The 19,165-nt window shown below is 43.8% G+C and overlaps 1 protein-coding gene across 1 annotated transcript; it reads right to left on the bottom strand.

The window, feature by feature from the left end:
* Positions 1-3,477: 3,477 nt before the first annotated feature.
* On the bottom strand, positions 3,478-18,339 carry STRA8 (stimulated by retinoic acid 8). Its single transcript, XM_074825406.1, has 8 exons — positions 17,956-18,339; positions 16,173-16,248; positions 14,694-14,778; positions 14,151-14,303; positions 10,754-11,036; positions 9,378-9,454; positions 7,190-7,301; positions 3,478-3,706 (listed from the first exon to the last, which is right to left on the bottom strand). The coding sequence occupies exons 1-8, from the start codon at positions 18,145-18,147 to the stop codon at positions 3,632-3,634; spliced, it is 1,053 nt and encodes a 350-aa protein (XP_074681507.1). The 5' UTR covers positions 18,148-18,339; the 3' UTR covers positions 3,478-3,631.
* Positions 18,340-19,165: the final 826 nt, after the last annotated feature.

Below are 19,165 nucleotides of genomic sequence, written 5' to 3'. Positions count from 1 at the left end.
GGGAACCCTCAGTAATTTTACTGGCTCTGTGTCAGCTCTGTGGAGGCTGCAGCCATATCTTTTTGCTTCTCCTCATAAGATATGCTAGAATGCTGACAAGTGACAGAGGTTTATACTTGCTTTAGCTCTGTTCAAAAAAAAAAAAATTTCACAGGTTTCCTACAAAAAACAGTATTCAACTGGCTTTTTGTTCCCCAGCCCAAGGATGGAGACCACTGCCTGTCTGTTATGCCATCACCCTGCGTTTCCAGCCTGCTGCTGTGTCTGTGTGTCTCCATCCTGTATTTGGCTTGCAAGCTCCCTGGAGCAGAGCTGGGCATGACTATACAGCTCCTAGCATGAGGGGTCCCCAATCCCCAGTGGAGGCTTATTTGTTACCCCTGCACATCCTATGGCCCAGGAGGTGCAGACTGCTGGGGGGGTGGGCACGCTGCTCTGGGGCAGCTGTGTCTGCTGTTGCTAAGGCTTAGAAACCATTTTTTTCAGAAGCTGTTTATGTCCTTATTTCAAGCTCAGGCTCCTAAAGGTCCTTTAATATTCCCTCTTTGGTGTGTTTGTTATATATGCATAAAATATACTTTTATTTGCCTCAAGGGGACACTTCCAACTTTTAAAACGAAGTAGACACAAAACGAAATGGGTTAGGCTGCAAGGCCACCACTCCTCCCAGCTGTGTGTTGCCACTTGAGGTTTGGAAACAGCTTTGGCTTTGCACCGCAGCAACACAGCTTCTGTTTATTTGCTGCTTGATGAAAATAAATGAAAATCAGAGGATCCTCAAGTGTAAAACTGAACACTTGAGGGCTGTTCCACATTGCTTGGAGAACAGCTAGCTACCTGTCAACTATATTACCCTTTGTGCTACTGTTGAGTCCTGAGTGCAGCAAGACTTACTGATTTCAACCAGGTGTGGGGTCACCCTGCTTGCAGCTTTGCAGAGAGGCAGGCAGCTAATTGGCAAGTCCAGGCAGATGCTCCTACTGTTTTGGCCGAGGAGACCTGGTGATGGGTATTTGCTTGAACCTAGGTGACTGGCTCTAGAACAGCTGATCAGAGGCTCATTTTCACAGCTTTCTCACAAGAAGACATGACCTGGGCAGTAGGTCTGCCCTACGTTATGCTCAATGTGTTGTAAAGTGAGGGGCTGCCATGCTGTAGTGTACTAGGTTCCGCTCTACCCTGTTCAGCTTGGTCTGTCCAAACCCCTGCAGCAGCCGCACATCCCCTGCCGCGTTCGTGTTTCCCACTCCTCCCTCCCTGCCTTTCTGCCTCCAATTCCTTCCCATCACACTGCCCCAGTAGCCTGATAGCCTACATTTTCCAGATCTTTTCATGAAAAGTTTCCATCAGACCAACTACTGAGCGCTGAACAATGTGGTACCCGCGCACACGCAGCAATAATGCACTCGGAATTAAGACTGCTTCCTTGCCCAGGCAGAGCGGACCTCACGCACGCCAGGGCAGAACAGATATTGTCTGTGTAGTGTTGGCTCTGCAGGAGAGGAAACTGCCTTCCCACATTACATGCAGACCTGCACTCTTGCAAATTGTGATCATGTGACAGGAGGAACCAAAGTAATGTGTTCTCCATCTTCTCCTTAATGTTGTAACACCCCTCACAAAAACCTGATACTGTTTGGAGGAGTTATTGTTTTCACATTACCTGAACACACCTGTTGTTTCACATTAATGTTCAGGCCAGTCAACCTAAAATTCTCCTGGTGAAGCTTCAGAAGCTCTCATGTGTGATGACCAAGGGAATGCATCTACATAGTATACGGTGTCCATTTAAAACTGTCTCCTCTGGTAGGTGGTAGGGTGAAAGTCATTTGGAAATAAAATATTCTACTGTTTAACTTCTCTCCTGAACTGGCCTTCAAAAGGGTGGGGATGAAGGGCTAATAAGAAAAGGTTGTTAACCCTTGAACATTATCTACTCACATGGCTGTCCTACGGCACATGACAGTATTGCCAAGTTTGACCTCAGCTGATGCAGTAATTAAGATGGATGTGGTGAAAGAATTGTTAGTGTAACAAACCCGACCAAATATTGTGTGGCAAATGGAACTGGAGATGAGAGAAGCCTGTATGATCCCTACAGATAAAAGCTTGTAGAAAAAGTACCCTCAATACTGAGAAAAACTAACCTATTTCCCCCCACAACTACATAAAGATAAGAAACCACAGGGAGAACAGTTAATGTAAACACTTATTACTGTAGGTACATATGTATGTTTCCTGTACTAGCTAAAGGGAAGAATGATTTTACCTTGGATCCCCTGAAAAGTCTACATGTATTTCAACCAGCGTGTGTCCCAAAACCCAGACTGCCCAGGGGATGCACGTGCTTGGCATTTTGGAATGAGAGGGAGAGGAGGAACAGGGAGAGCCAGCATTGCTTATAGCCTCAAAGCAATGACAGCCTGTACACATGAAGCACACTAGAAAGGCCGGGGAAAGACATGGCTGCACCCTGGAGAACTCAGAGGGGGTCTTAAACCCAAACAGGATCTGCAGTTAGGACCCCCCACCCCCACTTCCAAACACAGCAGCCTGGCAAACATCCACCTGGGAGTGCTACCACAGCCTCAACCACAGGGACAGAAGGTGCTCCGGAAAAATTACTTTCCCCTTGTAATTCAGTACTAGGCTCCACATGTGTTTGCTTAATACAGCTGCATGTATAATGCTCTTATGCACCAAGGCACAGCCCAGCCCTCTTGGATTCAGCCTAAAAACCTTATTGCTGAAGACTGAATACCTGGCCAGCTTTAGTTTAGATTTTAAAATAAAACTTTAGCCTTTCTGTTTGTGATGGCTGTTAGCATGACCTCAGCATAACCACTGTCAGAACACAACTTGTCCAAGTCTGCAGAGAGCCTTTAATGATAGCTCCGAGATATGAAGGATTTTATTCATCTTCACAGCATTTTTAATTCCAAGACACTATCTGAGCAGCACTACTCATCAAAGAATGAGATGTGGCAGAAAAGCACAGGGCTGATCACTCAGCTTTACACACTTTGCAAAAGTAAATAATCTAAGGTGTATTATTGTGCCCGCACCTCTCTGGGTGATTGGGGAGTGGGCCTCTGCTGCGGTCCTCATAAAGAGATGGAAGAGCCTCATCTTGCTCTCTGTGAGGAAATCCCTCTTTCCTTGTCAGCCCAAGCTGAAAAATTGCACCAGAAAAGTAATCACTGACAGGGTGCAGGGCACTTTGTGATTTTTGCAGGTTGAGACCTGCAGATACTGCACACTTGGGGGTGCGCAGGCTGTCACTGATGTGACCTCTGCAGCTCTCCCACAGCTTATGCTAGGCAAGGTCACTTAACTGTACCTGCCTCAGTTTACTTGTGAACAGAGGTTAAACATTAAAAAGCAATAGACAAAAGTATTTCTTATGATTTCATAAATATCTAAAAGCTGGAACTTTTAAAGGTATAAATTACTCAACTAATATATCAAGAAGCACTGCTGAGGGAATGGGAAGTCAACAGTAACAAACCACTTTAACACAGTGTCTCCAAACTCTGCTCAGAGAGGTGCTTCACTGAAAGAGATGCAGTCTCTTCACATGCCTGGTGTGCCTGGCAATGCTTGGCAAAACATTAGCAAAGAGAGATACTGTTTAGAAATCTTCATCATCGAAGGTCTCAGTGCACCTCAGCATCACAGTCTCATAATCAAACTGAAGATCTTCTTCCTGAAAGCCCCCCCAAAGTCAAGCAGAATTAAAAACCACAGGAGTTGATTGTGTTTCAAACATACAGTGGGTTGGTCAAGTGCTGACACGTGTCAGCTAATGCCCCATGAGCCCTCCTTCCTCTCTGAATCAGCAACCAGCACTTGTGAAGTGCCTGAGGTGCACGAAGAATGGCTCAAATTTTCAACTAATTTCTTTCTAAAATCACAGGGCTTCACCCTGTGTCTATTTACATCATGTAGACAGCTGTTACTGACTGTGGTAGCAAGTGGGTCACAGGCTTTGAAGATATGAGAGCTTCCTTGAGCCCTTAACTGACTTCAGGCTTCGCTGCTCTTTTAGGAACAGAAGGAAATGGTCTTCTCTTTCACCAGCTTACAGAGAATAAGTGGCTCTTGAGAAATCAAAGTCTAGGAGATAAAAGTGTTCATCTAGCCCACCTTCTGCATTGATGCAAGACTCTAGGGCAAGACTGCTTTTAAAAATAGGTGCTGTTTAAAAAATGTATAGCTTAAGGAGTACTAAATCCCACTTGCTTGTCAAGTGACTCATCTAAAATCCATAATTTTAGCAGAAAGTGTGCCTTTGAAGATGCAAAGGTGCTCAGTGCTATTTAGAAAAAAAAACCACTTTGGACCTCAATCTAAATTAATTTCTTACTGCCTTTGATGCTAAGCATCTCTTATGATGTGACCTTAAGACAACAGCTCTTGGAAAATGACGAGATTGCTTAAATAATCTCATGCTCAGAAATATATCTCTATCATGTACCATGGAAGCATGTTCCTGTTCTCATTTTTGGGTCACTGTCCTTGCAAGAGCCCTTTCTTTCTTTGTCCAAACGATTTCCTCCCTCCTCTTGTGTGAGTCTTTCTCAAGCATATTACACCAGTGGGGTGTATGCCGTTGGCAGCCTTGAGAGCCAGGGCAGCAGCTCAAGAGGAGTGGCACTCAGTGGATCTGTGACTACGAAACAGTGAACATACACAATCCAACAACAGTACTTTGTACCTGGACAGTTAACCAGAAATGGCATAACAGAGCACTGGCATGCAATGACCAGCAATAAAAGCTGTCACCTCATCAGCTCTGCAGATGAAAGGAAAGGAGACCATAGGCTGCCTTTTGTATTTCAGTCAGGTGTACATCTCATGCCTCGCCTTGGTACTGTACCCGCTACCCACCTTTGTATCTTCTACAAGGTGTGTGCACAGTGCACCAGGACATCACTGTACCCTTGGGATAATTTATCCCAGCACTGCCCAAACTCCTGGGCTAGTATAGTACCAGTACAGGTTCCACATCAAGGGAAGGGGAATGGTCTGCAGGGGTTCAGTCACACCCATAAGATAAGCAGGAAGGGCTCCTTTCCCTGTCAAGCCCAGGAGTCTCCAATGCTCTGAGCAGCCCAGTTTCTGGGGTAAGGTACGTAGCTCTCTGCTGCTGCCGCCTGAGTTGGTGTGTTTCAAGCTAGCTGGAATATCTCCTATCCCTGCTATGCAACCGCTTCTATAACTGCCTCAATCTGTTTGCTTTGAGATGGAGCCGAATTTCTGCTCTCAAAACAAAAAATTCTTGTCAGTCATTTTTTTTTTTTTTTTTCCTCTTGGCAGGATTCTCTAGATGTGCTGTACTGCAGTTATTTAAACCAAAACAGATTGTGACCTTCACATTATCAGTACTCTAGCCTGGGTGATTTCTGGGCAAACTCCCTTTTTATTGTCTTATCACAGACAACTCAAAGTTCCTGCACAAAAGAAGTGCGTGCAGCCTTTTATTTCCTTTTGGATCCACAGAGCTCAGTCGACTGCCAATTTGCAGTACTTCAGCTTCTTTTGCTGCCTGTCTTCCCATCACTTCCGTTTTCCTAGTCTTATTTCAAATGTCCCACTTTAAAGCTTGAAAGAGACACTACCTCTTCTCATACCGCCTCATCTGGGAGCTGTGAGATGGATTTGGGCTCACATATAACAATGCAGCACCAAGCAGAAGGACAAAATGAGACCACCTAATGCTGCCAGGCATGACATTCACAGAAGAAATTTAAAACCGGAAAATACCGTATCTTGCCTAAGACTTTTCTTTCTTTTCTAGGTGTGCTCAGTTCATGGTCATTTACGTAAACACAAGAAGAGCTCTGCTGTTACACAGAGCGTAGCTATTCACAGACCAAAGGGCTGTGTAGATTAGTGCCTGGTCTTTGGCAACAGCCAGGAGTGAACGTTTAGACAAAAAGTGTAAGAATTGTGCATGCAGTGTGCTCTGTTCCACAATATGCTCCCACGTTATGGCAAACTGTGTGCTGCGAGGACCTTCTGAGCTGGAAATTCTATGTGGACCTTCACATTTAGTAATTGTCAATGGATTGATGCCCCAGGAGTTAAATCTGTTAATCTGCACGTGCAGATATTTTTTAATATGTTGTTTGTTCATTTCATTGAGTGCTTTCTAGTTCTTCTGGTGTTAGACAATGAATAATCATTCTGTGTACCAAATCCACACCATTTAGGATCAAAATTCTCTCACAGTACCTCTCAGTCTTTTTTTGTGGAAGACTCCTACTCTAGTAGCTCCTGTTTAATGCTTTTTGCTGTGCCTGATGCCATTCTCTGCACCTCCTCTAGTGCAACTGTCTCCCTGAGATTGGGGAACCAAATGGCACGCAGCAGTCACTATGTGATAGATTCAGATAGTGGTGCAACACTAGTTTCTGCTTTGTTTTCTGTCCCAATTACCCCTCATCATAAACACTCTATTTCCTTCAAAGGAGAAACTGCTCAAGTAACAGAGACTAGGTGGAAGCTAGGCGATAGAAAATAGCAAAACAGTGGCTACTTGGAGGTACAATTGACTCTGAGCTCAGACAAGCATGTTCTGGCTGAGGGGCATCTCTCTTTCGGCCCTCCACTTACGTGCAAGCTCTGAGCCACCTCCTTGGCAGAAGGGGAAGAAGAACACTGCAAACACAACAACTTCTGGCTCAGTGAACCTGCACCTGTAGGCTGAGGTTAAGAGGCAGCTCAGCAGCTGTTCAAGAACATGAATACCCTACTCCTGAGGTCTGCCAGTGGAGGGCTGAGGGTAGGGAACCTGGCACCCAGACAGCAGAAGGTGGTCCTACTGAGCTCAGAATGAAGTGGCTGGGGATTAATGGAAAACTGCGAAATGGGCTTCGCCTGCTCACATAAGATCATTCATGCTTTTCCACAAGCAACTTTCACGCAAACAATAAAAAAAAAAATAATTCCTCATGTCACTTGCCATTTTGAATAATATTCTAAGCAATAACAACCCCTCATGCTTTGCCTCTTACAAAGGCAATCCTACTGACCTTTTGGAATGACACATCTGAACTGATGAACCCCAAGTGCTTATTTGTAATGATATTTGTAATATGATGAGAAGCACAGAAACAGAAATCCCTTTCTGACAATGACAGAAGTATATTGCTCCTTCTATAAGGAATCCTTTGGCAAAGCTTACCTGGCAAAACTGTGTATTAGCAAAGAAGAGGCATTTTAAGAAGTCAGTGATCTGCAGATAGAGTCTGTGGTGATCCTCTGGATTTTTAGAAGCACAGCTTGCAAATGCTGAACTGAAAATGGAATCAGATACTATATTTAATTTCCTGTTCCCTTATTTCTCCTACTTGCTTTCTCTCCTCTACATTTTACTTATAAATTAAAAAAGACCCAAACTGTTTCCAAGAGGATTCTGATATTGAAGACAAAAGCCAAGCAAGGCAGGGAGGAGCAGAGGTGGATGTATTGACAAGATATTGTCTAACAAATGTAAAGAAGATACATATGAACAGAGAACAGCAATACAAGAAACCAGTATCACAACAAAGAGATCCACTGATACGTGACAACTATAGTAACACTGTTTTGGGGAAGAGTATATATCTATTATAACAGAGAATGACAATGGTTATTTGGTATTGTATTTTGCAGGGTTGTTCAGAGGAACAGCTCTGACTTCTTCTGTAAAGTTTTTGAGTGAATGCAGTAACACGTGGTCATGAAATGACATATTAGCTATCACTGGCAGGTTTGTACTCAGGTAACAGGTAACTCTGGCAAAAAGCTAAGATATTCATTTTGGACCTCACCTCTATATTCTCCCTGGGATTTTACAAAGTTCTGCCATCATCCCTCTGTCCAGAATTACAAGTCATGGAGTGATAGGGAAATAAGGGAGCAGGATAAATGTTGACTACTGAAATATTAATCTAATTTGGGACCTAAAATAGATTCCAAAGATGATGGCAATACGTTGCACTATTAAGGAATAGTTAATTTTATTTGAAAAGCAAACAGCAATTGTGACCCAATAAATGTTATTTAGTGGATATTCTGATCAACAGTCAAAACAACCTTATTTCCATTCATGCTGTTCTGGAAGTGCAAAGGTGGAATGGTGGTGAAAGAGGGAAAGAGATTCACACTAAATAACTCTCTATGGAAAAATAAGTAGAAAATGGGATTAAAAAAACAGATTAAAAACATTATTTGCAAAGAGAAACAATCCTAACAAAGACTAAATAGCAAGAATGCATAAAAGATAAGTCATAATGTGATTTTCCTCTTGAGAAAAGCAACCCTTTTCTTTGTTTTGTCTACTGGGAAAAATCAAAGCCAGTACCAGCTTTGTATCTGACATGTTCTCTTTTAGGTAACTCATCTGACCTTCAGAGGAAAGAGATGTTATTATTTAATAGGTCTTGTGTTTCTTTGATGTTACTGTTCAGGTCAACCACACTTTAGCTTGATCATCTGTCAGAACGGCTGAGGGAACTGTGGTTGTTTAGTCTGGAGAAGAGGAGGCTGAGGGGAGACCTCATCGCCCTCTACAACTACCTGAAAGGAGGTTGCAGAGAGCTGGGGATGAGTCTCTTTAACCAAGTAATAAGCGATAGGACAAGAGGGAATGGCCTCAAGTTGCGCCAGGGAAGGTTTAGACTGGATATTAGGAAGTATTTCTTTACACACCAGGTTGTTAGGTGTTGGAATGGGCTGCCCAGGGAGGTGGTGGAGTCCCCATCCCTAGAGGTGTTTAAGAGTACAGTCGACATAGCGCTGAGGGATATGGTGTAGTTGGGAACTGTCAGTGTTAGGTTAATGGTTGGACTGGATGATCTTCAAGGTCATTTCCAACCTAGATGATTCTGTGATTCTGTGATCTCCTTGTGACTGATTTAGGGTACTTGAAAAAGGTAAGGGGAACAATGTTAAAAAATGAACAATTGTTTTCTCATTAAATGAGAGTACAGTTTATGATTAACTGACTTATCCAGGGAATGCCTTATGGTCCTCACAGACCTGGTAAGTGAGAGAGAGAAAAGGAAAACATTACAAACATGGAATTTGAAAAGACGGAAAGCTATGCATAGCGGTGAAGAAAATCAGGACCCCAGTTACCCTGAAGTGATGGGGTGCTCTTAATAAGTGATTCTTAGTGATTCTGCCATAAATGCCTATTAATCGTTTCACTTTTGCACCTTAAAAGACAGTATTACTGTGAGCACAATTGCTGGAGGCTGTGCTAAAAACTAGGCACAAAAAAAAGGAAGCTAGCCTATTGCCTTACTCCACAGAAAACTTGCTGTGGAGTATTGACAGTGGACTATTAGCTTACTCTGTCTAGCAAAAGGGGAGAGTTTGTAATTTACCTCTGGCTAGTCATTCCCTGAGTCTCGCTTCTATCAAGGAAACCAGCAGCAACATCAAACGCATCTTCAAACATTACCTATCAGAAAAAGCATTTCAGATGTCAACATATCCAGCCACCTAAAAGTTTTACCTAGGGCATAATTTTTAATAATGAAGTCTTTAAAAGCATGATATTCTTTCTTTCTGTTTAACAGATATGTTTACAGCTAGAGTAAACCATGAGGGTTTTGTGAAGGCAGGAATAATAAGGAATAACTGTACTTCATGACTAGGAACACGAGGTTAGTCCAATCCCTTAGGCCTGTGCTTCAACCTCTAGGAATTAGACTTAACATTACCTTTCCCCCCAAATCAGTAAAAAACCATGAATCATACCAGTGCTTTAGAGACTTGACTGTGGGCTGCTGCTTATGGCTGGAGCTGTACCAGCCAGTCTCCCCCAAATCTGATTCCGGTGTGCAACCTGGCTTACAAAGGGGTTTAGATGCTCCGTGTGACAGTCTGATAAACTCATTAATTCACTCTGCCATAATGCAGTCCACACATTTTCTGTGCCAGAAAGTACTGTATATGCGACATCCCCATGACATTTCCTGAGGAGGTCAGTGATGTGAGTTGCGCCCTGTGACTCAAAAAGGACTTGTCAATGCAATTTACTTATATGCTAGGGGTGAACATCTGTACCTCCCTTGCAGCTAATAAAATTACACACATGTCTTTGAGCAGCTAGTTGCTTAAGTAATCAGTGCTCCAGGAACAGTTTACAAATGGCTGGCTATTATTTCATCTCTTTTTAACAAATACCCTGGCCTACTCAGTCACTGACTTCTTGGCTCTGCCAAGGTGCATGACACAGGCAGTCATTACCCCTGTACCACTGGAACTGGTCTACAAATACTTTCTCTTTGCTACTAAGTATTTCTCTTTGCTACTACGTTCTTTGATGAAAAAAACCCCACCCAACCCAAAACACAGCAGGCCTTGGTAAACTGGGTATTCTTTCTGGATTTAGATCATCTGTGCCCCTGGAAGAGTTTGCAGAGCACAGTAACTGTATAATTCTTGTTCTTGCTCCCTCCCCCTGGAGCAAGTTAGAGCAAATTTAACGGTTACTTAGCACAGAAACTCTACAGGTCAGTGGAAACTAGCAGGACTACTACTACTGCACTCCTATAGCATGCTGTGTATCTTACCAAGAGAGAATTTGGTGCAGACATTTATTAAAAGACTGCTTATTTTCTCCACTTATGCATTCAAGTGGTCTTGGGCAAGCTCAATTACAACTACTGTATGTTTCCAATTAAAAGATGCAGAGACAATTAGCATCTGAAGGCCTGGAGTTTCAGGACAGACATGTATGTTACTGAGCACTTACTTCATCTGGTGTGGAGACTGAGGAACCACGGGCTTCCTCACTGTTACCTCGGCTGTCCCTCACACTACCTTGAGTGCATGCAGGCTCTTGGCAAGCAGCCTTAGGATCCATAAGTAAATCTCTCTGGCTACAGTACTGCAAGATGCTGTCTCTCCTTTCTTCAGAAAGCTCTTGCCAGAGGTGGGAAATAGTTGTGGAGACCTCAGGAAGAGGCACCTCTTCAGTGCAAACAATTCCATGCTCTATCAGCAGGTCCACTGTGTGCTTATAAAAATACAGGTATCTGTAATGAAGGGAAAGGGAGCATCTCTTAAGAGCAGGCTATGAGGCAGCCATCTACTGTAAATCAGCTGGAGACTGGGGAGTAGCTCTGATTCATAACTACTTCACTGACTCCCCCCTCTAAGACTTCATACAATTACTGAAGGTTGCCCAACACTGTTTGAAGATTTTAACAACTCTGTTCTGCCAAGATTTCATCTGCAAAAGGCAGGCTCCAGCCACAGCCTCAGCAGGACTGCCTCACAACAGAAGCTCCAAGCGCTGCAGGCTGTACTTGTTGCACAGGCAAACCTCATTCTGGCATTTAATAAATTTTAAGTTACTTGCCTTTGTATCCTGAGGCTTTTACACTGTAAGTCACTTTTTATACTTTTACTGGCATTGCACTACACTTAAAAGCCTTGGCTGAAGTCATATCCTGACATATTAGGTACTATATAGGCAGACAGAAAGAGTCTACCCCAGGCCTGGATGATCTGACTTAAATAAGCATCGGAGCTCAATTTCCTCCATTTTACATCTGAAGAAACACATCCCTAAGACTGTCTGCTTTGCAGTCTGTAGTGAAACTGGTAATGGAACATAAGTGTTGTAATTTCAACGCAGTGACTAAATCTCAGAACGAGCCCACTTCTTCTGTTAGCACTGTGTGGCACAGTGAACTAGGGATAATAATGTCTACTTTGAAAAGCAGCACTAAAGGTTATTTTACGTTAATTAAATGCTTGGAGCTTCTCAGATGAAAATTACAAGATCAAAGGAGTACAAACCAAGAGTTCTATAAACAGCAGTCATTGTTACTAAGTTTGGGCTTAAAATCATTCCTTGGAAGATGTCCCAAATGAGCACATTTCCTGATTAACTGAACAGTATTGCATGAGAAAGTAACTCAAGAGTTCAGTCTTTCTTGTTTTGCTTTTTTAAATACTTGTTCCAGCAAACCAATACTGAAAATCTTAAGATAATTCTGCATGCAAGCATAAACATGTTTAAACTCCAGTTTCCATACTCTGGAATATTTTCCACAATTGCTGGAGACAAAATACCAGAAGGGGAGTAAGTATTCTCATGTAAGGTATTGCGCTTACTAAGGATTCTGGATGTCCAGCTCCAAACAAAGGATCTGGAGTTTCTCAAACAGAAGAATATGAATCACCATTAGACTGCTTTGCTAAAGAAATTAAGCTTGAACCATGACTCAACTATTTCCTTCCCGGCTGGAAGAAGACAACCACATTGTGCACTGGGCAGAGTACTGTGTAGTCCTACCAATGTAGCTCCTACTGCTGGACATGGAAAAAAATAACAGTCCGTTGAAGCTCAAAGCATTTCTGATGTTGCCCAAATAATGTGATTAGACGATCACCAAAAGGCTGTTATTTTCTTTGCTGAAGAGTCCCTATTGTTTTATGCCTGTTATAAAAGATCATTTTTTGAGAAGAATTAGGTATGAACCAACTGCAGTCTGCCATAAGACTGTAGGGTAAGTGCTAGAGTCTGCACAGTACAGGCCCTGGTCTACCTTGCCAGTGAAGAAGGGGAAAGTCAGGTGTTCACAGCTCTGTCGTGCAGTCTTTGATCAAGTAGAGTTTACTTCCCCCCGAAAAATCTTGATTCAGCACATTTCAAGGTCTTGTAAATGATACCTTACTACAGCCACCTTGATTCTCACAGGATCAAAAGCCAGAACGGTAGCGGGAGGCTGGTGCCATCTGCTGGCACAGCTGCAGTCTCATTTTGATGAAAAACTCAATAATCCAAGGGAATTTTATAAATAAACACCAGTTCAAAGCAAAAGAGAAGAAGGAAGTTCAGAAGTTTTTGCTCATGGTGGTGACGCTGTGGAAGAGGATGCCAGCTGCAGCTGTGGATTCTCTTACACTGGTTATTCTTAACTCTGGAATGGTTAGGGTGAAATGGACTCTGCTTGATGGTACAGGATAGATTAGACATCCATCTGTTCCTCAAATCTTTAAAATGAAATGATCCTTTACCCTTTTGGAAAAGCACCCATGACCTCTAAATACCTTCTAGTGCTGTCTGACAGCAAGGGGAAGAATGTGATGAATAATGTACTCAGTCTTAAGATACTAATAACTTGGAAAAAACAGTAATTTTACCATTACAACCCCAGAATAAAATACACGGTCCAATGACATGAGAACAGCGGTCTTCGATTTTTAGGTCCTGCATCAGGTACTTAGGAGCCAATCCCTAAAGGGGGCTACACACTCACACCCACTAGCTGTAAGTGTAACACATATGTAAGTGTTTATGTTCCTCTCCTCCTGCTTCTCCATGTTGCAGACATTTTGAGGAGTGCTGATATCTTCTAGACCACCATTATTCTGCAGCCCGCAAGCTGAGGACTACATGATCTTCCCTGGTTGCATCCAGCCTTACCCTGCTCTGATCTCTCAAAAAAAGTACTCCAAGCTGCGAGAAGCTAAGGGTCCATTTCTGGAAGGGGCAACAGTGTTCATGTCCTCATAACAATGCCATTAGAGGCAGGATGAACATACCTGTGGAGGAAAGTATCTGCCTACTTCTGGTTCCTGCATCTCCGCAGAACACATACAGCTGGACTCTTGAGAATTTCATCTGGTACATCAATTTCTACATTCCTAAAATCTAGCCCCGTTGAAGGGATACAACTTGATAGTGGTACTGATTCTGCAAACACACAGTGACACACACCTGCATAAATCAAACCTACTCCATCCGAGCTTGACTGTTAAAGCACTACTATTAGCAGGTATGTTGCATCTTACTCTGCAAGCCATATGGACAGCAGTAAAGCATGGCCAAACAAGGACTGACACACTTGAAAGAAATTTTTTTTTCTTTCTTGAAGATGGGTGGAAAATTCTCAGGGATTTTCCAAGGCCTGCAGAGCTGGGGGCTGCTACAACGCTGGGAGTCCATTCAGATGCAAGTTGCAGGTAAGGGACTTGGGAGGTGCTCAACTTCATCACCAGCATGGCCAAAATTGCTGGCACAAGGCTTCTGCAAGGCAGATGCATGCTCCAGCAGGGCTGCATGAACGGCAGCGACTAAATGCACAGTGTTAATGCAAATAAGTTAAAAAAATGAAAGCAACGTGGGGTGCACCTACCGATCAAATTCCACCAGATCTGGGGATGAAGTGTCTGAAGGCTGGACCAATTCTGGCTTCCCATCCTCTTCCAATGTTTGTTTTTCACATTCTTCTATCAAATACCAGATGGTAGAGTCACTCTCACTCACAGCTTCCGAGGCTGATGCAGTGCTGGAAAGAACACACAGGAAAAAAAGCCACATGAACAACTTCTTAACTAGATTAATAAAGCCTTGTCATGGTCACTCCAGAGTACAGGGTCATTCTTCCCAAGCCAGCTTTCTCCTCCCTTTGCTTTGCAGGTGAATAAGAAGTCCTTGGTGAAGATCAGCTACATAGAAGGGAAAAGAAATACAAGTGCTGACTGGAAATAAGACCTGCTTAGAGTGTTCGTGCACTATACGGGATTACAGGGGTCCAGGTGAAATCTCTTAATCTCTTCGTCATGATGAAAGGCCTCTGCTTGGAAATTCAGCAATAATGACAAAGAGATTCAGAAATGCTGGGATGGAAGCAAGTGCAAAGTATTATCACCTTTCCTTGATTGGTATAAGCCCTTACCTGTGATTGCTGAAGTGCCTCTTGACATATTCCTCCCTGACTTCCTCTAAGCTGGACGGGTTTCCATCCTCCAGACTGAAGGACTCTGTTGTCAGCATAAAGGTTACTGTCACATCAGTGGCACTTTTGGCTTTCCTCTCACCCTCAGCCCCAATCAAACAGAATAATTTCACAACTAGTTCTTCACAAGTCAGAGCTTTTCATTAGGCAAAAATGATGCAAAAGGAGAAACTTCTACCCCTCCAACTATTGGGAGTTTATGATCATTGAGGAACTTAGAATCAATGCCTTCCTTCTAATGTTGGTCTGACAGAACTGATGGTGAAAACAACCAGCAAATCAAACAAGCACTAGTCAATACAGTATTTTGTGATTGCCATATAATGAGCAAATTGCATGTAAAACCCCAACAACCAACCTGTGATTCACAAGCAGTATGAATTGCCGATATATGCAAGTAAATACAAGGGGCAGTTTACCTCCAAACTCTCCTCAACCAGCCTCAGTGCTTGTGATCCCTTCCATTTTGCTCTGTCAGACTATTCCTTCTACCTATGACTGACTTTTATAGGTTATCCAAAGATGTGAGGTCCAAGTTGCATGAATAGAAATGTTTTTTTCTATCTGACGTAATTTGGACACTTGAAGGGACATAAAAATATGTCTCTACCTCATCAGCCCCTAGTCCTACTTGCTGCCACTGGAATCAGTGGCCAGCATCAGTGAACACAAGGCGTGTTGGTGAGGGCGTGAAGCCCTGCAGCGGGAGCTGCAACTGCTGACAGCACATGCTAGACCGGCATGACGCATGGTGTCACAGGTGGTAACAGAGGAGTGCATGAAGACGACTCGCCGAGCTGAAAGAAAACAGAACTGCAGCATCTCTCTTACCCATTTCTGTTGGAGTAAATTCTTAACTAAAGGCTTCCACTTCCTATACTAGAAAATCCTCAACAGCTTCTCTATCCTTCTCTTTTACCTCACACCAGAGCCTGCTGTTCTGAAGTCTAAGCTCTGGCTGTGCTTTACTCACAACACTGGGTGCTCGTGACTTGCACTGCACCATGTCGCTGCAGCCAGGAGCACACGTGCTCCTGCAGCCTCTCAGTGGAAGCCCAAACATGCAGCCTGGGGACCCACACCAGCCCCACACCTGCAGGGGGTGAATTGGAAGCAGGGTGACAAGGGCACTCTGCCTGAACCGCCTGCTGCCATGGGACAGCAGGAATTACTTTTTTCCTTCTTTCCCTCACGTAGGCTGGGGAAGGGGTAGGAACAACTGAGAGAGAGGGATTTCTGAGGTGCATTGCTTTGTGGATTGACACTTTTCACTATCCCTTGCTTATTGCTACAACTAAAGCCACAGTTGGCTCTAAGGCTTTAATGGGCTCAGCCACATACCTATCTGTTTCTATTTAACAAATAAATAAAAAACAAGCCCAGACACTCTGTCCAAGGCAAATACTTGCATACAGTTACCTTTCATCTTCAGCAAAGAACCCAAGGTTCGCTCCAGCTTCTGGATAGATTTCTTAGTCTTACGCAAAACCTGATACTAAACATAAGAAGAAATCAGAACTGATTGCTCTCTGCTCTGACTAGATTCATGTTTTAACATGCCTTGGTTGCTTTCTTCACTTTTCCTTCACTTTGACCTTCAGTTATCTTGCTGTCTCTGAGAAAACAACTGCATTGTTTCACCAGCTACCCTTATCCATATGAAAAAGGGAAAGAACTAATACCAGAGCAAACTTAAATACAGAATATAAATATTTGGGTATATGATATGCAATACATACACATAACACCCAGTCACATAGACATTTGCTACTTAACTCTGATCTTTCATCAGCAAATGGTCTTGTTTGGATCGTTCTCTTCTTGGAGCATGTCCAGAAATACGATGCTGTGAAGTCTTGTTGGATGTCTACCAACTTTAGGCATAAGACTTTACTAATCATTTCCCATGGGAATTTTGCTAGGAGAAGCCTTTGCCGTAATCTACTCTCAGCTACACTGATGTAAACTGAAATAACTTCAGTGCTGTATATCACTCTTTCATCATTTATAGCACACATAACTGAGAACATATGGCAAATGAATTTAAACATACACATCTCAAAAATATTTCAAGATTTATGTGATTGGTGAGACGATCCACAATCACCTTAGACAGGATGAATACCTTGCAAAGCTTTCACGCAGGATATTTTAGCCAGACACTAAACACTAGGATTACAAGTGAACTTCTGTATTTGGGTTCTTGGAAAATATCGAACTTCCTCGGCCCCCAAAAGTCACACAAGGGGTACATGATACTATGAAAAAGCAATTTTAAGAACTGGTATGTGAAGATAGTCCCCTTAGACTAGACAAAACAAGTATCTGTTTAGTCTTGGCTTCCGAGATCATGGTGACTTCAGCTGAATTGGCATCTTGTTCAGAACATGGCAAACTGACTCTTAACCTCAACCTGCATGAGAGGTAAAGGGCTCAGCAGGCACAAGCCCCAGATACAACAGTTTGCATGTTCAGAGACTCCCTCTACAAGGACAATTGCTGTCCTAAACAGTCATTACCCTCTCCATTTTAAACTGGAAAACTGAAAGTAACCAATCTAACTAAATGAACTGGTGGCAGAGTTGAGGATAAAAGAAGTCCTGATGTTTATTCCTCTGCCATGAGCATGGTAATATCCATCTTTTTGGTAGCATTTTGGGTCAATTTCATCTTTAGAAACAATTTTGTTTCGATTAAACATCTTCTTAGTTTAGAAGAGACCAATAACCAGTACTGGTGGTTGTTTTTTTCCTGACTTATTTTTCCAGTGTCTTGAAGATAGAGTGTACCTCATAAGGCTGAATGAACTACTCCCTCCCCTATAACTTCTTCTGTCCCTAAACTTACTAGCCCAATTTCACAGCAAAATGCAGTGAAATCAAGGTAATTTCATCATGGGATCCCTTGGTTTGTTTCCAAAACACTATAAAGAAGCTGCAAAGCTATAGGCTGCAAAAACCCCGTAAGAAAAGTGCACATAAGGCACATGATAAACCCATGACCCAGAGACTATAAAGTGAACAATCTGCTTATGTTGAGCTGGCAGTTTTAAAGTAAAAGAGATCCAGGAAAGCTGCACGCAGTGAAATTAGACACACACTGGCGTGTGTAAAGATACAGTGGTCATCCTAATAAACCTGGTTAAATTTAAACATACCCATGTACAATAGCGATGCATAGAGAAATAGTCACTGCTTCGCACCTTTGAGGCCGAGGTGTCTGACTGGGATAAAACAGCTCCCCGCAAGCTGCCTAAGAGTCTTGCCAGTGTAGCCCGGTGGCATGCCTGTGACAAGCGCCGCTTTGCCACACAGGGTTCTACCTCTTGCAGGTGTGTCAGGGGATTGGGACTCACTCTCGCATCTGTCTTCCTACAGTCTCCAGCTGTCTCCATCAAAAGCTACAATGCAATATTTATTTATACTGAATAAATATGTAAGTGAAGAAAAATCTTACAGCTTGTGTAGGGGACAGACAAAAAAGGAAATGTCAGGGTGACTGGCAGAGCACTCCAGCTCATTTTTCCATAGGAAGTCATGGAGTTTGAAATCTCTTTGCCTTGAGAGATGGTACCTCTAAGTACTAAAACCTAATTTACCACTAACGATAAACTGAATGGCATGAAACACTGCTGAAACAAGCTCCCATCTCCTGCACACTTCCCTGCAATGATTTAATGCTTCATTTCCATGGGATATCCAGGGCTCAGCTTCACGAAGTGCTGAGGCTCCTCAGCTCCCACTGCTGTTATTAAAAGACAGACTTCTTCACAGCATTGGAATTTTTTTCTCAATTAACTGTGACATCGGAGCAGGCAATGATTGATACCTGACATACACATGTGCGAGAGGGCTAGATCCACAGCCAGTCGGGCCCGCTGCAGCCACCCCACCGGCCTGACAGAGCCCTGGGTGCCTGCCTGGGGAAGCCCCTCCCGGCCACCCGACTGATGCCTCCCGCCCCGTTACCGACCGCAAGTACTGCCTAGAGGCAAGAAAGCCTGGCCCTACTGTTTCTTCTGCAGCCGGGAGGGGAAAGGCCGGCCCAGGGAAGCCCGTGGGGGCCCACGCCGGACGTCTCCGGGGATCGCACGATCGCTCCCCACCCTGCCCGGTCCAGTTCAGTCCAGTCCGGCCCGGCCCGGCCCAGCCCAGCCCAGCCCAGCCCAGCCCAGCCTCGCCCCGCCCCGCCCCCTCCCATAGCCCCCGCCGCCGCGCTCCTGCCCGCGAGCGCCCAGCAACATGAGCCGCACGTGGCGGAGGACCAATCAGAACGCAGCCAGCGCCCGGCGGCGGCCAATAAAAAAGCGGAAAAAAGGCGGGCTTTAGGCGCCGGCGGGGAGGGGGGAGACGGGGTGATACGAAGAGGCGGGAAAAGGAGGGCAAAGACGGGCGGGGCCGGCCGTGCGCATG

The sequence above is a fragment of the Strix aluco genome, chromosome 5 (assembly GCF_031877795.1).
Source record: "Strix aluco isolate bStrAlu1 chromosome 5, bStrAlu1.hap1, whole genome shotgun sequence".
Classification (NCBI taxonomy): Eukaryota; Metazoa; Chordata; class Aves; order Strigiformes; family Strigidae; genus Strix; species Strix aluco.
The sequence above is the reverse complement of the archived record's forward strand: the minus strand, read 5'-3'. Positions and strand labels throughout refer to the sequence as shown.